At 43.9% G+C, this 16,385-nt stretch overlaps 1 protein-coding gene across 3 annotated transcripts in view; it reads left to right on the top strand.

Moving 5' to 3' along the window:
- The window catches only part of LOC106573291 (ankyrin repeat- and BTB/POZ domain-containing protein 3-B), a 139,638-nt gene extending 123,253 nt beyond the window's left edge, over positions 1–16,385 (top strand). For 2 of the 3 annotated variants that reach the window (XM_014148218.3, XM_014148220.2), the window contains exons 6-17: positions 889–978; positions 2,419–2,520; positions 3,494–3,587; positions 4,235–4,370; positions 4,639–4,871; positions 7,504–7,682; positions 9,844–9,949; positions 11,301–11,403; positions 12,417–12,498; positions 13,513–13,581; positions 13,874–13,987; positions 14,290–16,385. In XM_014148218.3, the coding sequence (XP_014003693.2) occupies positions 889–978; positions 2,419–2,520; positions 3,494–3,587; positions 4,235–4,370; positions 4,639–4,871; positions 7,504–7,682; positions 9,844–9,949; positions 11,301–11,403; positions 12,417–12,498; positions 13,513–13,581; positions 13,874–13,987; positions 14,290–14,499 (1,518 nt within the window). In that variant the 3' untranslated portion in view covers positions 14,500–16,385. The remainder of the gene's footprint in view (positions 1–888; positions 979–2,418; positions 2,521–3,493; positions 3,588–4,234; positions 4,371–4,638; positions 4,872–7,503; positions 7,683–9,843; positions 9,950–11,300; positions 11,404–12,416; positions 12,499–13,512; positions 13,582–13,873; positions 13,988–14,289) is intronic. The other variant, XM_014148219.3, reaches the window with a different exon arrangement.

Here is a 16,385-nt window from a genome sequence, read left to right as displayed (position 1 = left end):
CTAAGACTAAAATAGCTTTTTTATACGAGCGAGGACGTGAAAAATGTCATCACTTCTCTGAATTTTAGTTGGTTTACTATTCTTGTGAGGACTTCTGGTACTCACAAGTTTAGTCAAACGTGTATATACACACACACACACACACACACACACACACACACACACACACACACACACACACACACACACACACACACACACACACATCTAGTGAACCAGCAACATTCATTTTTCAGTTTTTAGTTTGAGGCTGTTCTGAGCTGAGGAACGCAACTCATTCCCTCCAGACTGCCTCCTGTCTTTGATGTTTAGACTGACTGAGGAGCCCAGTGGAAACACACTGTTCCCAGTGTCTTAGGGAGCTGCAGAACATTACTCCTCTGAGTTTTCCATGATCGACGCCACACGCTACTGTAGTTAATCAAAGTGGCTGGAGGGGGAAATTTCAAACATGGAGTCCAAGTGTGCTGTAAGCATATCCAAGAAGTCAGATACAGGTCAAGCTGAGGATTGTTGCCATGTGTTGATGGCTTTGACTTGTGTTCATGTAACTGCGGTAGTTTGGTGAACCACGCTCGCATGATGAGTAGTAACCTTGTCTAAGACCTGAAGAATTGTGTTCGCTCACCGAGGTAATGCCTAGGCTTTAGCTCCGCGAGCTAACACGGTATTGTGGGGCACAGGAGATACTGTACGTATTCAAATCCAGATGGTCAAACTCACAGTGTAAAGCAGCCATTCACTGTCATACAAAAATGATGTCCTTGACATTTGCTTCATATCTGCTTTATTCAACTCACATAACCCTGAACATCTGGACTATCTGTCAAACAAAACCCTAACTGTAATGTGACCAATGTATCTTCTGACCCCTCTGATGTACATCAGGGAATGACCCCTCTGATGTACGCCTGTGTGAGAGGGGACGAGGCCATGGTCCAGATGCTGTTGGACGCTGGAGCAGACATCAACAGTGAGGTTAGTGATGATGACAACACCATGTTATGTAGAATGATTTGTATGTAGCCTGTTCCCAGATCTGTTTGTGTTGTCTTGCAAACTCCTATGGTCATTGTCTCGTTTGGCGTGATCATCCTAATTTATGTGTTGTGAGACAGGAGAAAACCCAGATTGTGCTGTCCCTCATCTGTCCCCACTCCTCTCCTGTTGCCATGCTGTATATATAGTGGTCATAATCATGAGGCACGGGCCGCCATGCTGTTTACTGTACACAATTTAATGACACACTGTTTACAGTTGAATTACAGACATAACTGTAAGTTCACCTTTTAGCTATTCCTTTGGTACAAAGAATGATAAGAGAACATTAAATACTATACTAATATTTTTGAGGCATTTCTCAGGTAAGCTTTGGGGGATCTTTGGTTGTAGCCTAGTTACATGTAATGGTGGCCTATGCCTGTTAGTCCTAGTCTTGTTGAGTCACCTCATGACTGTGTAACCCACCAGCCATCACGTCAGAATTCATGTCGGCCATGATAGTGGTAACCCCAGAACAAAGCACTCAACACAACACTCCAGTAGGCTGAGGATGGTTTATATCATTGGTTATTTTGAACGCTCGTTATCATCACAATGAGGTCATAATGATTCATCTAAATAAAGTTAAATGGAGCACGGGACACTGTTTGTTGCTTCCGGTATTTCTGAAGAACCGCACACACCAGGTCAAATAGAATAAACATGTGTTACTTCTGCCTCTGTGTATCCTCAGAGTAATTAAGGTCAGGAAAAGTAAATTAAAGCAAAGCAAATTTGAGAAAAGTCAATTAGAGAAAAGCTCAAAATGAGTGTCCGCTTCAGAGACTCTGAGAGTTGCTCGAGGGAATTGTGTGTGCTTCGTTCACGGGTCTCTGCTCACAGCCTCACATTCATGTGCTCCCAGTTGTTGTCTCAACCCCTGATTGACTGTCTGCCTGAGAGGAAATGTGGTCTAGTTACTGAGGTTAGGTCAACTTAGGTCAGCCTTGGACTCCAGACAGACAGACCAAGGCTGGAAAACATTGAAAAGTGGAAAGTATCATTGAGTACTACACTGTTAAGCAGAACTAGACAGAATCGACTGAGTTGGTTTAGCAACAAAATATGCAGGATGTCGGCTTTTGCCGCAGGCTAACTAGCTAATTACCTCAGGGTCGTAATCATTAGGGCATGCAACGGAAAAAGTTTTAAAAGTGAACAGAAAACAGAAATTAGCTTTTTTTATTGTCTGTAAGTCCAAGTAGACCCTCCCTGTTTCAATCACCCCCCTCCCCTCCCCCCGTTTGGTGCCTAATGAATACGACCCAGCTCTCCTTCCTTTAGACTCCCTCCTTTAGCTGCTTGTCTTTGCTGCATAGACTAGAATTTTAATGGCTTTATATCTCTCTCCCCTGAACCTCCCTGATGACTTCCCAGGTGCCAAACACAGTGCACAAGCACCCCTCAGTCTACCCCGAAACGCGCCAGGGGACACCTCTCACTTTCGCCGTGTTACACGGACATGTCCCTGTTGTGCAGGTAGTGATGTCATCCTTTCTCACCTCATTGTGTTTTCTGTCTGTCCACCTCTCATTGTGCATCATATAGTGTCATGCAGGGTGGGGGTGAATTCCATTTCAATTTAGACAATTCACCAATAAAATGTTTAAAAAAAATCTTAATTGAAAAGCATTGAGAAAAATTTGAATTAGAGGTTTGGTTTACTTCCTGAATTGACTAAATTTAAATGGAATTGACCCCAATCTTGGTGTCTTGGTTATTATTATCATGACATAAATGGTGATAATAACAGCTAAAATGTGTTTTCTCCTAATCCATGTATGTAATGTCTATTGAATGTCATTGAATGCTGAGTGACCTGAGCTTGAAAACCCAATGGAAACTGGTTGAAATGAAATGTACTAGTTTGAACGATTGTGTGATTCTCTACTTCCTCCTGGTGAAGTGCACGTGGCACACAGTGCATTAACTTAATGGAAACAGGACAATCTGTTTGTCCACATTGCTAATGGTTATTAAACACAATGGACCAACATCGCAACGATCTTTCCACTGAACTGATAAAACTAATTAGCTCTACTTGTTCAATGAAAAGGTGTAGCAGGACTTTTTCCACAGCCTCATCGAGGGGTTTTGGAAGTACATGGAAATCACATGGGCGGAAAGAAGAAAAACAGGATTTGTGGTTGAATAAATGCAGATTTAGTGTTCAGGCTCTTTGGGGTAGAACCTTCCCTAAGCACCTGTAATGTTCAGTCAGATTTGGTTGGGGGCTTTTCAGTTTCATAATTTCACACTCCATTTCCCAAGCCATCTGTTCTGCCAGGCTGTAAAATTGTACTATCCAGTATGTGGTTCAGGTTGTGCTGTCTGAGTCTATCTTGGTGATGGGCCACTGATGCTCATACCAACCCTTCAGAGAGTGAGGATAAGTCTGACTCCCCGTTTCTCCCCCCTGCCTTAACCCTGCCTCACCCACTGCCCTCCACAGCTGCTACTGGATGCTCGGGCCAACGCAGAGGGCTCCCTACAGGACGGCATGGAGAACTACACAGAGACCCCGCTACAGCTGGCCTCCGCTGCAGGTACACTACTGGAACAGCATGCCTCTGACAGCCTGCAGACGACCTTGCACAGCCAATGTGGCCAACATCATGATGGCACTGCTGATAATAACCACAAGATGTTATGAATAGGTCCTGGAGTTTGGACTGACCACCTGCCTAGAGAAATCTCAGGGCCCTAAATTGGGGAAATAATTCAGCACTGTTTCTGGGAGATCTAGCGTACTCATGCGCACACACACACAGACACCTTGCAGGCATACAGATGTAGGATCATCATTTGAGTCAGTTTGGAAAATAATCCTGCAGCAACAGGAAATGTGAATTATTATGTGGATTCGAGTTAATGGACATTTTTTGTATGGGTTGATACATTTTTCATTAGGGAAAGTCAATTGTGATATTTGTAAGTGGAAATTACAACATTTTGAATCCTTTTTAACCTTGAATACACTTCTCAGCAACAGAAAGGTGATCAAATTAAGATTTGACATCTGTAGGCACACTAGCGAAAATGTTCACACAAACACACACCTACGGCCTCATGTACACAAGCATGGATTGACACACATTCTCATACACACATTCCTCATACACACATCCCTCATACACACATTCTCAGCTCAACTTGACCCGGAACTTGACCTGCAACATTCTATTCCCCCTAGGTAACTTTGAGCTGGTCAGTCTGCTGTTGGAGCGGGGAGCAGACCCCATGGTGGGAACTATGTACCGTAATGGCATCTCTACAGCCCCTCAGGGAGACTTGAACTCATACAGTCTAGCAGCAGCACATGGACACAGGTAACACTTCCATAGTATGATCCATAGTATGAACACTTTACTGAGAAAACACATCTTTCTCTCTCTGCTCTCTCTCTTTCTGCGCCTCTGTCTCTCTGCCTTTCTTTCGCATGTGTGCACGCACACACACACACACCAGACACCCCCCTCCCCCCACACACTCACATTGCATCATCTTGTGTTGACATCATCATACCTTGCATTATCACTACATTATGATAACTATCACTACTAACAAATATTTCTGTCTGCTATCCTCCACGTACAGGAACGTGTTCCGTAAGCTGCTGTCCCAGACAGAGAAGGGGAAGGGGGACGTGCTGTCCCTGGAGGAGATCCTGGCTGAGGGGACAGAGGAGGAGAGGGGCCTGGAGGAGAGGAGCCCCTCCCAGCTGGACCTGGTCCGGACAGGCAAGGCCAAGCTCAAGGCCCTGAGAGAGGCCATGTACCACAGCTCTGAACACGGACACGTGGATATCACCATCGACATACGCAGCCTGGGTGAGTGCATACTTGGTAACACTTTATTTGGATAGTCCATCTATATGGTATAGATCAGTGGTGGCTGGTGGCACTTTAAGTCGGAGGATAGGCTAGTGGCTGGAACGGACCGAATGGTATCAAACAAATGGTTTCCATTCCATTCCCTCCATTAATACCATAATTATGAGCCATCCTCCCCTCACCAGCCTACTCTGGTATAGAGGCTCAATAAACAATCAATAGACCAGATCAGTAACATGTCAAGTTGTCAACTGCATGTCTGTGACCTTGCAACAGGAAATGATCTACAGATGTTTGACTTTTCACTTAGTTTCAAATCAACTGCATATTTGTAAACAACATATACATTCTGTAGGCCTTCACAGTAATTACAGTATAGATACGTGCAGCCTTTGTCAGTATACTAGATATACATTCTCACCCTATACATTGAAATCTAAGAGATCTATATAGCTGGGGTCATTGCAACCCAGTCACATGAGGTTAGCTATAGATTTTCTGCCTGTGTTGTTGTCGTTTTCCCACTGGAATGAAGGCCTGGCTGTTTGTGTAACAACCTTGTGTTTCCCTTTTGTCTCCTAGTTGCACTGAGCTCTGTTAGTGTGTTCTCACTTCAATCACTCACACTTCAGCCACTTAAAGCCTATAATGTTAAGCAAAGATCTTGTAGTTTATTGACAAGATACAGTACCAGTCAAAAGTTTGGACACCTACTCATTGAAGGGTTTTTCTTAATTTGTACTATTTTCTACATTGTAGAATAATAGTGAAGACATCAAACTATGAAATAACACATATGGAATCATGTAGTAACCAAAAAGGTGTTAAACAAATCAAAATATAATTGAGATTCTCTAGCCACCCTTTGCCTTGATGACAGATTTGCACACTCTTGGCATTCTCTAAGCCAGCATCATGAGTTAGTCACCTGGAATGCATTTCAATTCACTGGTGTGCAAATAAGTTAATTTGTGGAATTTCTTTACTTCATGCGTTTGACCCAATCAGTTGTGTTGTGACAAGGTATGGGTGGTATACAGAAGATAGCCCTATTTGGTAAAAGACCAAGTCCATATTATGTCAAGAACAGCTCAAATAAGCAAAGAGAAACGACAGTCCATCATTACTTTAAGACATGAAGGTCAGTCAATCCAGAAAATTTCAAGAACTTTTAAAGTTTCTTCAAGTGCAGTCGCAAAAACCATCAAGCGCTATGATGAAACTGCCTCTCTTGAGGACCGGCACAGGAAAGGAAGACCCAGAGTTACCTCTGTTGCAGAGGATACGTTCATTAGAGTTAACTGCACCTCAGATTGCAGCCCAAATAAATGCTTCACAGAGTTCAAGTAACAGACACATCTCAACATCAACTGTTCAGAGGAGACTTGTGTGAATCAGGCCTTCATGGTCGAATTGTTGCAAAGAAACCACTACTGAAGGACACCAATAAGAAGAAGAGATTTGCTTGGGCTAAGAAACACGAGCAATGGACATTAGACCGGTGTAAATCTGTCCTTTGGTCTGATGAGTCCAAATTTGAGATTTTTGGTTCCAACAGCTGTGTCTTTGTGAGACGCAGAGTAGGTGAATGGATGATCTCCGCATGTGTGGTTCTCACTGTAAAGCATGGAGGAGGAGGTGTGATGGTGTGGGGGTGCTTTGCTGGTGACTCTGTCTGTGATTTATTTAGAATTCAAGGCACACTTAACCAGCATGGCTACCACAGCATTCTGCAGCGATATGCCATCCCATCTGACTTGGGCTTAGTCGGACTATCATTTGTTTTTCAACAGGACAATGACCTAACACACCTCCAAGCTGTGTAAGGGCTATTTGACCAAGAAGGAGATTGATGGAGTGCTGCATCAGATGACCTGGCCTCCACAATCACCTGACCTCAACCCAATCAAGATGGTTTGGGATGAGTTGGACTGCAGAGTGAAGGAAAAGCAGCCAACAAGTGCTTAGCATATGTGGGAACTCCTTCAAGACTGTTGGAACAGCATTCCAGGTGAAACTGTTTGAGAGAATGCCAAGAATGTGCAAAGCTGTCATCAAGGCAAAGGGTGGCTACTTTAAAGAATCTGAAAATATTAAAATATATTTTGATTTATTTAACACTTTTTTGGTTACTACATGATTCCATATGTGTTATTTCCTAGTTTTGATGTCTTCACTATTATTCTACAATGTAGAAAATACAAAAAAATTAAGAAAAACCCTTGAATGAGCACTTTTGTTTGGTACTGTAATTCACAGAAGACAGAAATAGAACAAAACTGTTTCACATAGAAACACCGGATATTCGTCCATTAAAATAAAAAAAACGTTATTATTGAATTATTAAACATTCCACCCATGAGGCTAAAGATGGCGCTTTTGGTCATTGACTGCAGGAAAGGGCTACGGGGTTCTTTGGCTGTCCCCATAGAACCATTTGAAGAACTGTTTTTGGTTGCAGGTAGAACCCTTTTGCCTTCCATGTAGAATCCTTTCTACAAATGAGTTCTGTAGAACCCTTTCCTCAAATGGGTTCTACCTGGAACCGAAAAAGGGTTCTCCTATGGGGACAGCCGAAGAACCCATTTGGAACCTTTTTTTATACATAATGCCTCTTGGTGTGTCTCAGGAGTCCCCTGGACGCTGCACACCTGGCTGGAGTCTCTGCGGATGTGTTTCCTGCAGCACCGGAGACCACTGATCCAGGGCCTGCTCAAGGAGTTCAGCTGTATCGAGGAGGAGGAGTATACACAGGAGCTCATCACCCACGGCCTGCCACTCTTGTTTCAGATCCTACGAGCCAGCAAGGTGACTGGATATCAAGGCCTCTATTCAAGAAGTGTCTCAGACGATTGCTGATCTGGGATCAGATCCCACCTCTTATTCATTATGATCTGAAAGGCAGAACTGATTCTAGATCAGCACTCTTACTCTGAGTCGAGCGCATATGTCGCTGTCTGCCTTCTGCTTTTCTCCCTATCCACATTCCACTTTCTGTCAACTTTCAACCATATTTGTTGCGTAGGGAAATTCGTTTTGCAGGAAGATCATACCAAAAATACACACATTAGAGGAATTTCGAAGGGCAATTCACAATGTGAAGGTTGCCATCAGATCCCAACACACAATCGCCCTCTGTCCCCTGTCTCCATCTCCATGTGCCCCTCTTTGTTTCCTTTTCTCTCCTGACAGTGAAGATAATAATGTCTTCTCTTTGCCTCACAGCCAGACCCTGAAGAGATAACCTATAGTTGTTCTAATTTCCTCCTATGGGCCCTGGTCAAACGTGGTGCACTAAATACGGAATAGGGTTCCATTTGGAACTCAACCTATTTGTCTTCCTGTGATTATATAATACAGCCCGCAGCTTCACAGTGACTGACAGAATCACCCAGAGGCCCAATCTATTTCAATTAGTGCCTTGATTTATGATTTATGCCCTCCGTTTCTAACTTACGTACCCATTCTTGAAAAACCCACCTTCTCTCTTTATCCACTCAAGATTCACTGCAGCATTAGATCCAACAGAATATCTCAGTAATATATTAGAACTAGAATCTCCTATTTTGAGTCTCACAATAGAATGCCTTTCATTTCCAGTCTAACTTTTGGCCTGTCATGTAGTAGGGTGTGTGCATTATTGCTGAGAGAGAGATCAGATGAACACACACATGCACATGGGCATTCACACACAAACACACACATACACACACACACAAGCGCACACACACACGTATGCACACTCTCTCTCGCTCTCTCTCTCTCTCTCTCACACACACAAACACACACATGGACACACATTGCCCTCTCCTGTCCCATTCCAGCAGCCGCCCTTGTCCCTGTCAGGGTTGATCTATGGCGGAGGCAGTGACCCCATCTCTCTGAGACCCCAGGGACCCCGTCACTGTTTGTCCTGTCATATCCCTGCTAATGATGTGTGACTTCAAGGTAGAACACATTCATCTTCCTCTAGCCAGACTGAGTGTGTGCCAGTCTATTCACACCTCCTTGTTCTCCTTGTTTAACACACACAAGGGAAGGCTGACACACAACAGAGAGGGAGTGACACAGAGAACATTTGTACATTTGTTTTTCTGTTCACGATGTGATATGAGAATTTGCCTGTGTTATGTTTCAGTAGTTCTACTGTGTCTCTCAGGAGAGTATACATCAGGTATCCGTGTGACACATTTTAATAGCTTTTGTTTGTACAACAACGCGAGCTCAGCCTCTGCCTGGAAAGTAAAAAAAAAACACATGAACCTCCTTGTGGAGTGAAGTGGCTGGTAATTGATGTTGGAGGCGTCATGCTAACGTGGTGCAGGGAGGCAGATTTGTTGAATACACAGGGGAATTGTTCTATAAAGCGCACCGGTCCGTTGTGTATGCGCGCGTGCGTGAGTGCATGCGAGTGTGCGAGACGGGTGTGTGCATGCTACTACCCCTCTACCTTCTCTCCCATAGGCTCTAGTACCACACGCAGTGACTCAGACACACCCTCCGACAGGAGAAGCCCGTTCTGTCCCTGGAGACGTCTCACACCCAAGCCCGACACATTACGTTTGTCATCGTCGCGTGGATATACAGCACAGACAACAGCATTATAGCTACTGTACATCAGTGTGATACTCACCCCATCCACAGATAAAGGGTGGGAATAAAGGGTGGGTCACCTGATGTCTGCAAGTGGCCTTTACTAATGCTTGACTGTGAGCTACTGTGCTTGATCAGTTAGCCGCCTTTGTGACTTGTGATATTGGAAGATTTGTTAGTGAATGTGGTAGTGGATATCTCTACATGAATATGCCTTTTAAATGATGGGTATGGAGTAACATCGGAACCCAGAACTAAATTCTCGCATAAACGCTGACCTCTGACCTGCTAATGGATTGCGGGTGTTGGGAGAGCCTGGGTATGGAGTGTGTAAAACCAGTCTGATGTCTAACCCCTCCTGTCTGTTATGTTCCAGAACGAGGTAATCAGCCAGCAGCTGTCAGTGATCTTCACCCAGTGCTACGGGCCGTACCCCATCCCCAAACTCACAGAGATCAAGAGGAAACAGACCTCACGCCTGGGTGAGCACTAGAATTAGGATTTTGACACTTTGCAGCAATAGCTAGACTTCTACATATACACTACATGACCAATAGTATGTGGACACCTGCTCGTCGAACATCTCATTCCAAAATCCTGGGTATTAATATGGAGTTGGTACCCCCTTCACTGCTATAACATCCTCCGCTCTTCTGGGAAGGCTTTCCACTAGATGTTGGAACATTGCTGCGGGGATTTGCTTCCATTCAGCCACAAGAGCATTAGTGAGGTCGGGCACTGATGTTGTGCGATTAGGCCTCGCAGTTGACGTTCCAATTCACCCCAAAGGTGTTCGATGGTGTTGAGGTCAGGGCTCTGTGCTCTCACCGATCTCAACAACTATTTCTGTATGGACCTCGCTTTGTGCACGGGGGCATTGTCATGCTAAAAAAGGAAAGGGCCTTCCCCAACATGTAGCCACAAAATTGGGAGCACAGAATCGTCTAGAATGTCATTCATTGTATGCTGTAGCGTTAAGATTTCCCTTCACTGGAACTAAGGGGCCAAGCCCGAACCATGAAAACAGCCCAAGACTATTATTCCTCCTCCACCAAATTTTACAGTTGGCACTATGCATTCGGGCAGGTAGCGTTCTCCTGGCATCCGCCAAACCCGAAATTGTCCAGATGGTGAAGCGTGATTCATCCCTCCAGAGAAGATGTTTCCACTGCTCCAGAGTCCAATGGCGGTGAGCTTTACACCACTCCAGGCGACACTTGGCATAGAGCATGGTGATCTTAGGCTGCTTGGCCATGGAAACACATTTCATGAAGCTCCCGATGAACAGTTCTTGTGCTGACATTGCTTCCAGAGGCAGTTTGGAACTCGGTAGTGAGTGTTGTAACCGAGGACAGACAATATTTACATGCTATGCGCTTCAGCACTCGGCGGTCCTGTCTGTGAACTTGTATGTCCTACCACTTCGCGGCTGAGCCGTTGTTGCTCCTAGACGTTTCCACTTCACAATGACAGCACTTACAGTTGCCCGGGGCAGCTCTAGCAGGGCAGAAATTTGACGAACTGACTTGTTGGAAAGGGTACCACGTTGAAAGTCACTGAGCTCTTCAGTAAGGCCATTCTACTGCCAATATTTGTCTATAGAGATTGCATGGCTGTGTGCTCAATTTTATACTCCTGTCAGCAACGGGTGTGGCTGAAATAGCCAAATCCACAAATTTGAAGGGGAGTCCACATACTTTTGTATATATAGTGTATCACACTGCACAGATTCACATGAACATAGAGACATGTGCCATCTGGTGGCTAAAGATAGTAATAAACTGGGTATTCAGAAGTGACTTGGAATACATGATGAATCTGTGTGCCTTCCAGACCCTCACTTCCTGAACAACAAGGATATGTCAGATGTGACCTTCCTGGTGGAGGGGAAGCCCTTCTACGCCCACAAAGTCCTGCTCTTCACCGCCTCCGGCAGGTCAGAACACTGTACTGCACTCTCTCTCTCTCACACACACAGACACAGACACAGACACACAGGGCAAGTTTTCCGGACACAGATTAACCTAGTCCTGGACTAAAACACACTTTCATGATTTCTAATCTTGGATAGGCTTAATAAACTGCATCTGGGCATGTTCCTACATTTCCCCTTGCCCCTAGATCTGAAATGATTGGATAGGTGTAAGTGAAATGGTATAAATTCCCCCCAATCTATCTGAGGGAAAGTGAGAGCTTTTCCTGATCAGGTCACTAAAATCTCCTGTCCCCAACTACCCATACATAACTCAAAACCATTAATACGAGGTCATTTGATCCCTATATTTCAAATGTGCTTGTGTTTCACCATATAGATCTGGATACTTGCGCCATCTGTACTCTGCTTACACCATTGACACACACACACACACACACACACACACAGCGATTGCACATTGGCTACACAATGATGAAAAATATGACTGACTGCGGATATGTGTCGAGACTGTGTCTATATTGTCAGTGCGTTGATCCATAATGTCATTTTCTCTGGCCTTTGGGACCCTAAGAATACTCTCACTTCAGATCCTGTCACATGTCATTAAGGATGATTGACCCGATAGGTCATACAGTGAGTGAGGGCTTGTCACAAGATGGTTGATGTCCTTGACAATGCTCTGTTGACGTGTTCTGGAGATCTGGTGGTATCCGTCAAGGGCCTTGTAAAAACCTGGATCATATTTAAATGGATGGGAACCATTACCTTATCTATACCGTAAAATACACCGGTTTCTTTCAGTGATTACGTTTTACTCTGTACCATAGAATACAGTGTATGACTTGATCACAACGGCGATTACAGTTTTCATTGGTGAAGTGTAAAGACCATGATTGAAACGATTGTGAATCAAGGTTTATTACGGTATTATCAACCAAGATAAGGTTTCTAATTCCTCATTTTCTCTATCTGGTTTTGTATTTATCTCTGTCTTTCTCTCTCCTCTCCTCAAGGTTTAAGTCTCTTCTGGCGAACAGACCAGCTGCTGAAAACACATGTATTGAAATCAGCCACGTCAAATACAACATATTCCTGGTATGTTCAAAGGGAAAACGAGCGTTCTGTTTACTTAGACATCTGTTTTCCCCTTACAATCTTATTATATCTATACATAGATCCAGAAACGACCCAGACACGTCAACAGATCCACTCTACCTGTGCAGACCACATGCCCCTTTCCCTTTCCCCTTCCTGTTTGTAATGGGCCCTTTTATTGTTGCTCTGAACCCGCTGCCCGCAAGTCGTTGTTAAATATGTGTAATATGTGTTGGGGAAGTTTCTCTGAAAATATAGTTTACCAAGCTACCAGTTACTTCACACTGGAAGAAGTTAGGCTACCCTACAGCTACCCTTAAGAAACATATCGTTGACTTAACTAAAGATACTTTGAAAAGTAGTTCACTACATCCAAACTACTTAAATGTTTATATGTAAATCTGAAATGTCGTAGACTACAAATTGCATGAACAGATCATTTTTGGGTCAGATGTTAACAGAATGTGTCCATTTAGCCTATTAAACACAACAACTATGTTTCAAGTGAGAATGACTACTTTACCCATATTCTCTTGTTTAGTTCATGTAGTTAGCTACACCACTACAGCAATTATCTCCTGAAAACACTAGCTTGATTTGAATTTAGATGAACTACCACCAAGCTACTGTCAAATGTAGTTCAATTACTAGTTGAACTACATATAGTTCACTACTCCCCAACACAGGTCATTTAATTAGCCATTAAGATTTGACCATCTATTGCTTTTATGTAACTTAATAATCAAAGTCATAATTGCTGTGTCTGTGACCGAGTCGTGCAGAAATGATTTTATTTTGGGTGCCCTTTTTTGTTTGTTTGAGCACCTGCCCCTTAAAAGGTCTGTGCACGGCCCTGCATAGATCATACAATGTTGTGATACGTTCTCAAAATGGACTGTTCATACAACAACAAAAAAGAACCCACATGATTTCCCATGACAAATCCATTTCCAGGTGGACTGAGTCTAGGTTTTATGAACGTTGTGTAAACGTCAGGTCTCACTACTGTTACAGCTGGTGATGCAATACCTGTACTGCGGTGGGACGGAGCATCTGCACATTAGAAACACAGAGATTATGGAGGTAAGACTGGTACAGTAGCTCACTTCTGGACATTGTCAGTCATGCTGAGTCATAACCTCTACGATGCAGTGATACCTAGACTGATATGGATGCATCAATGTAGATACCTGATATGAGAAGATGAGTATTCTATCTGTCACAGTTTGTGAGAAGCAGTAATACAATGTCCAACAACATGTAATACTTTACCTAGCCTGGACCCAGATCTGTGTCGTTGTGACCATAGGTCAGGAGTTAAGGCAGCGCAAATAGATGCCACCAGGCTATAACTCCTCTTTTCTGGTGTGTGCAGCTGCTGTCAGCGGCCAAGTTCTTCCAGCTGGAGGCGCTGCAGAGGCATTGTGAGGTCATCTGCTCTAAGAACATCAACACAGAAAGCTGTGTGGAGATCTATAGCCACACCAAGGTGAGGGGGTCGAGTTGAGTTGAGAATGGATGCATATGTGGATGGGTGGGTTTGGGGGTCGGCGTGTGCACGTCTACTGTCTATCCATGTATGTGTGGGTGTGAGGCCGTAGGTGTGCATGTGTGATCATGTGTAAACATCTTTGCCTGTGCTTGCCTGCCTGCTAGGTGTCTCTGTGTTTGTCTGTGCTGCTGCAGTACGCACTGTAGGCATGTGTGTGCGTGTGAACACAAATGAATAGGTTTGGCATACATCTCAAACTAGGCAACACTCATCTGTTCTCCAACCTTTCGCTCTATCAGTTCCTGGACGCCCCAGAGTTGGCTGCCTACATCGAGGGCTACTTCCTGAAGAACATGGTGGTGCTGATCGAGCTGGAGCCCTTCAAAACGCTGCTGTACGACACACCACCAGGCAGCCCCGCCATGAACATACTGCTGGACCTGGAGAAGACCCTGGGCATCCGCATCCAGTCCATCCACCTGTCCTCCTCCAAGGGCTCCATCGTCTGATTGGTTGATTGATTGGTTGGTTGATTGATTGATTGATTGATTGAGCTGCTACTGGGACTGGAACTGTCTATCTGTCACCATTGTCCCCAGTACAATACATACCTGTACTGAACCACACTCGACAGTAACGCTATTGAATCACTTGCTGTGCTGACTCACGTCATTGCCATTCCCTTGCAGCCTACTGAGCCTAGGTCCGTGCAGTTAGGCAAAGTGGACAGCGCTGGAACCTCAGAAATTTCCGTAGAGCTGTAGTAAAGCTGATTGATCAAAGCAATAGTGGGACTATATCGCTGAGACCCAGTGAGAAGAGTGTGTGTGTCTGGGATCATTTGTAAAGCTCCAGTCAACATTGCTTCGCTCCTTGACATTAGTCTCCAGACTGCAGTCAGACCTGCCATTGTCCACTTGTATTCTGGACAGAATCATTGTTGGTACTTTTCTTAGCATTGTTCTGCAATCCTACATAGCTTTATAGTCTATTTATGACTGGACCTAGCCAAACTTAACATAAGAGCAGACCTGGGTTCAAATACTATTTGAAATCTAGTCTACCTGGAGTGTCAGATGGGTGGGGTTTGCACTTTTGCGACTAATCTATTGGTTCCATTGCGACAGGGAAGCTCAATCGCTGTCACAAAAAGAGCCGTGTTGAATAGACCAAACTGCAGCGGGAATATGGATGCTCATGTTTTAATTCAAAAAAGGAGTAACGCATCCACTGGAAAACAATATACACAACAGGAACAGTTTTGCAGGCACACAACACGCAGTGCAAAAACAACTACCCACGAAAACCAAACAAACACACACCTACTTATGGGACTCCCAATCAGAGGCAACTAGAAACACCTGCCTCCAATTGAGAGTCCAGCACCCAAAACTACACATAGAAAAACAAACCTAGAACCTATACCAAACTAATACACCCCACTACACCACACACAAAACCCCATAATACAAAACAAATATACCTCTGCCACGTCCTGACCAAATATAATAGAAATAATACCTAAATATTGGTCAGGACGTGACAATCGCCCAGTACTTAAAAGTATTAAAAGGATTTCAAATAGTACTTGAACCTAGGTCTGTTAAATGTAACGGTGATATATGGACATACTGTTTGTCATGTGTTCATATGTTTCAAGGGAGTCATGCAAAGGAGAGAGGTATTGGTATATTCTTCAAGCTACGTTTGGGAAAGCTGGAGAACGCAGGAACACATTTACTTCCTTCATCCGCTGTTAGAACTGTGTAAATATTGTGAATAAAACACAGAGCTTTGGCTCTTCCTGTAAGTTAATGTATATATCCTACAGATGTTTCTTCTCATGCGTCTCACCATTGAATATTGCTGTAAAAAAAAAATGCTCTTCTTTTCAATGTGTTATCGTTCTGTATGTTTCAAGTTGCATGTCACGAGAATGACTGTTTTGTTTGTGTTCAGTTTGGTTTAAGAGTGGCATGAGACTGTAGGAGTGAGTTGGAGGGGTAGAGGAGTGATACTGTCAGCATGCATCTCTAAATGTGTAGAAGTGTACTGGTGTCTTCATTTCAGGGGAGAACGACAAAGGGCCTGGACCTGTATTCAAAAAGTATCTCAGAGTGGGAGTGCTGATCTAGGATCAAGCCCTCCTGTCTTTTTCGTCTTATTCATTATGATCTGATAGGCTTAAGCAGGCCCTAGATCAGCACACGTACTGTGAGACATTTTATGGTTAGGGGCCTGGTTCAAAATATTACCAGGGTCTTAAACCGGTCTTAAATCTTAAACCGGAGGAGCGTCTTTTGTGTTTTCCAGACATTGTGAAACCACATGTAAATGTGTGACTTAATATCTGTTTCCTCTATAAAGATTAATATAAAGAATTATATGAATCCTC

Source organism: Salmo salar, chromosome 16 (genome assembly GCF_965601325.2).
Source record: "Salmo salar chromosome 16, fSalSal1, whole genome shotgun sequence".
NCBI lineage: Eukaryota > Metazoa > Chordata > Actinopteri > Salmoniformes > Salmonidae > Salmo > Salmo salar.
Note: the sequence above shows the minus strand (reverse complement) of the source record. Positions and strands in the feature narration are given on the sequence as shown.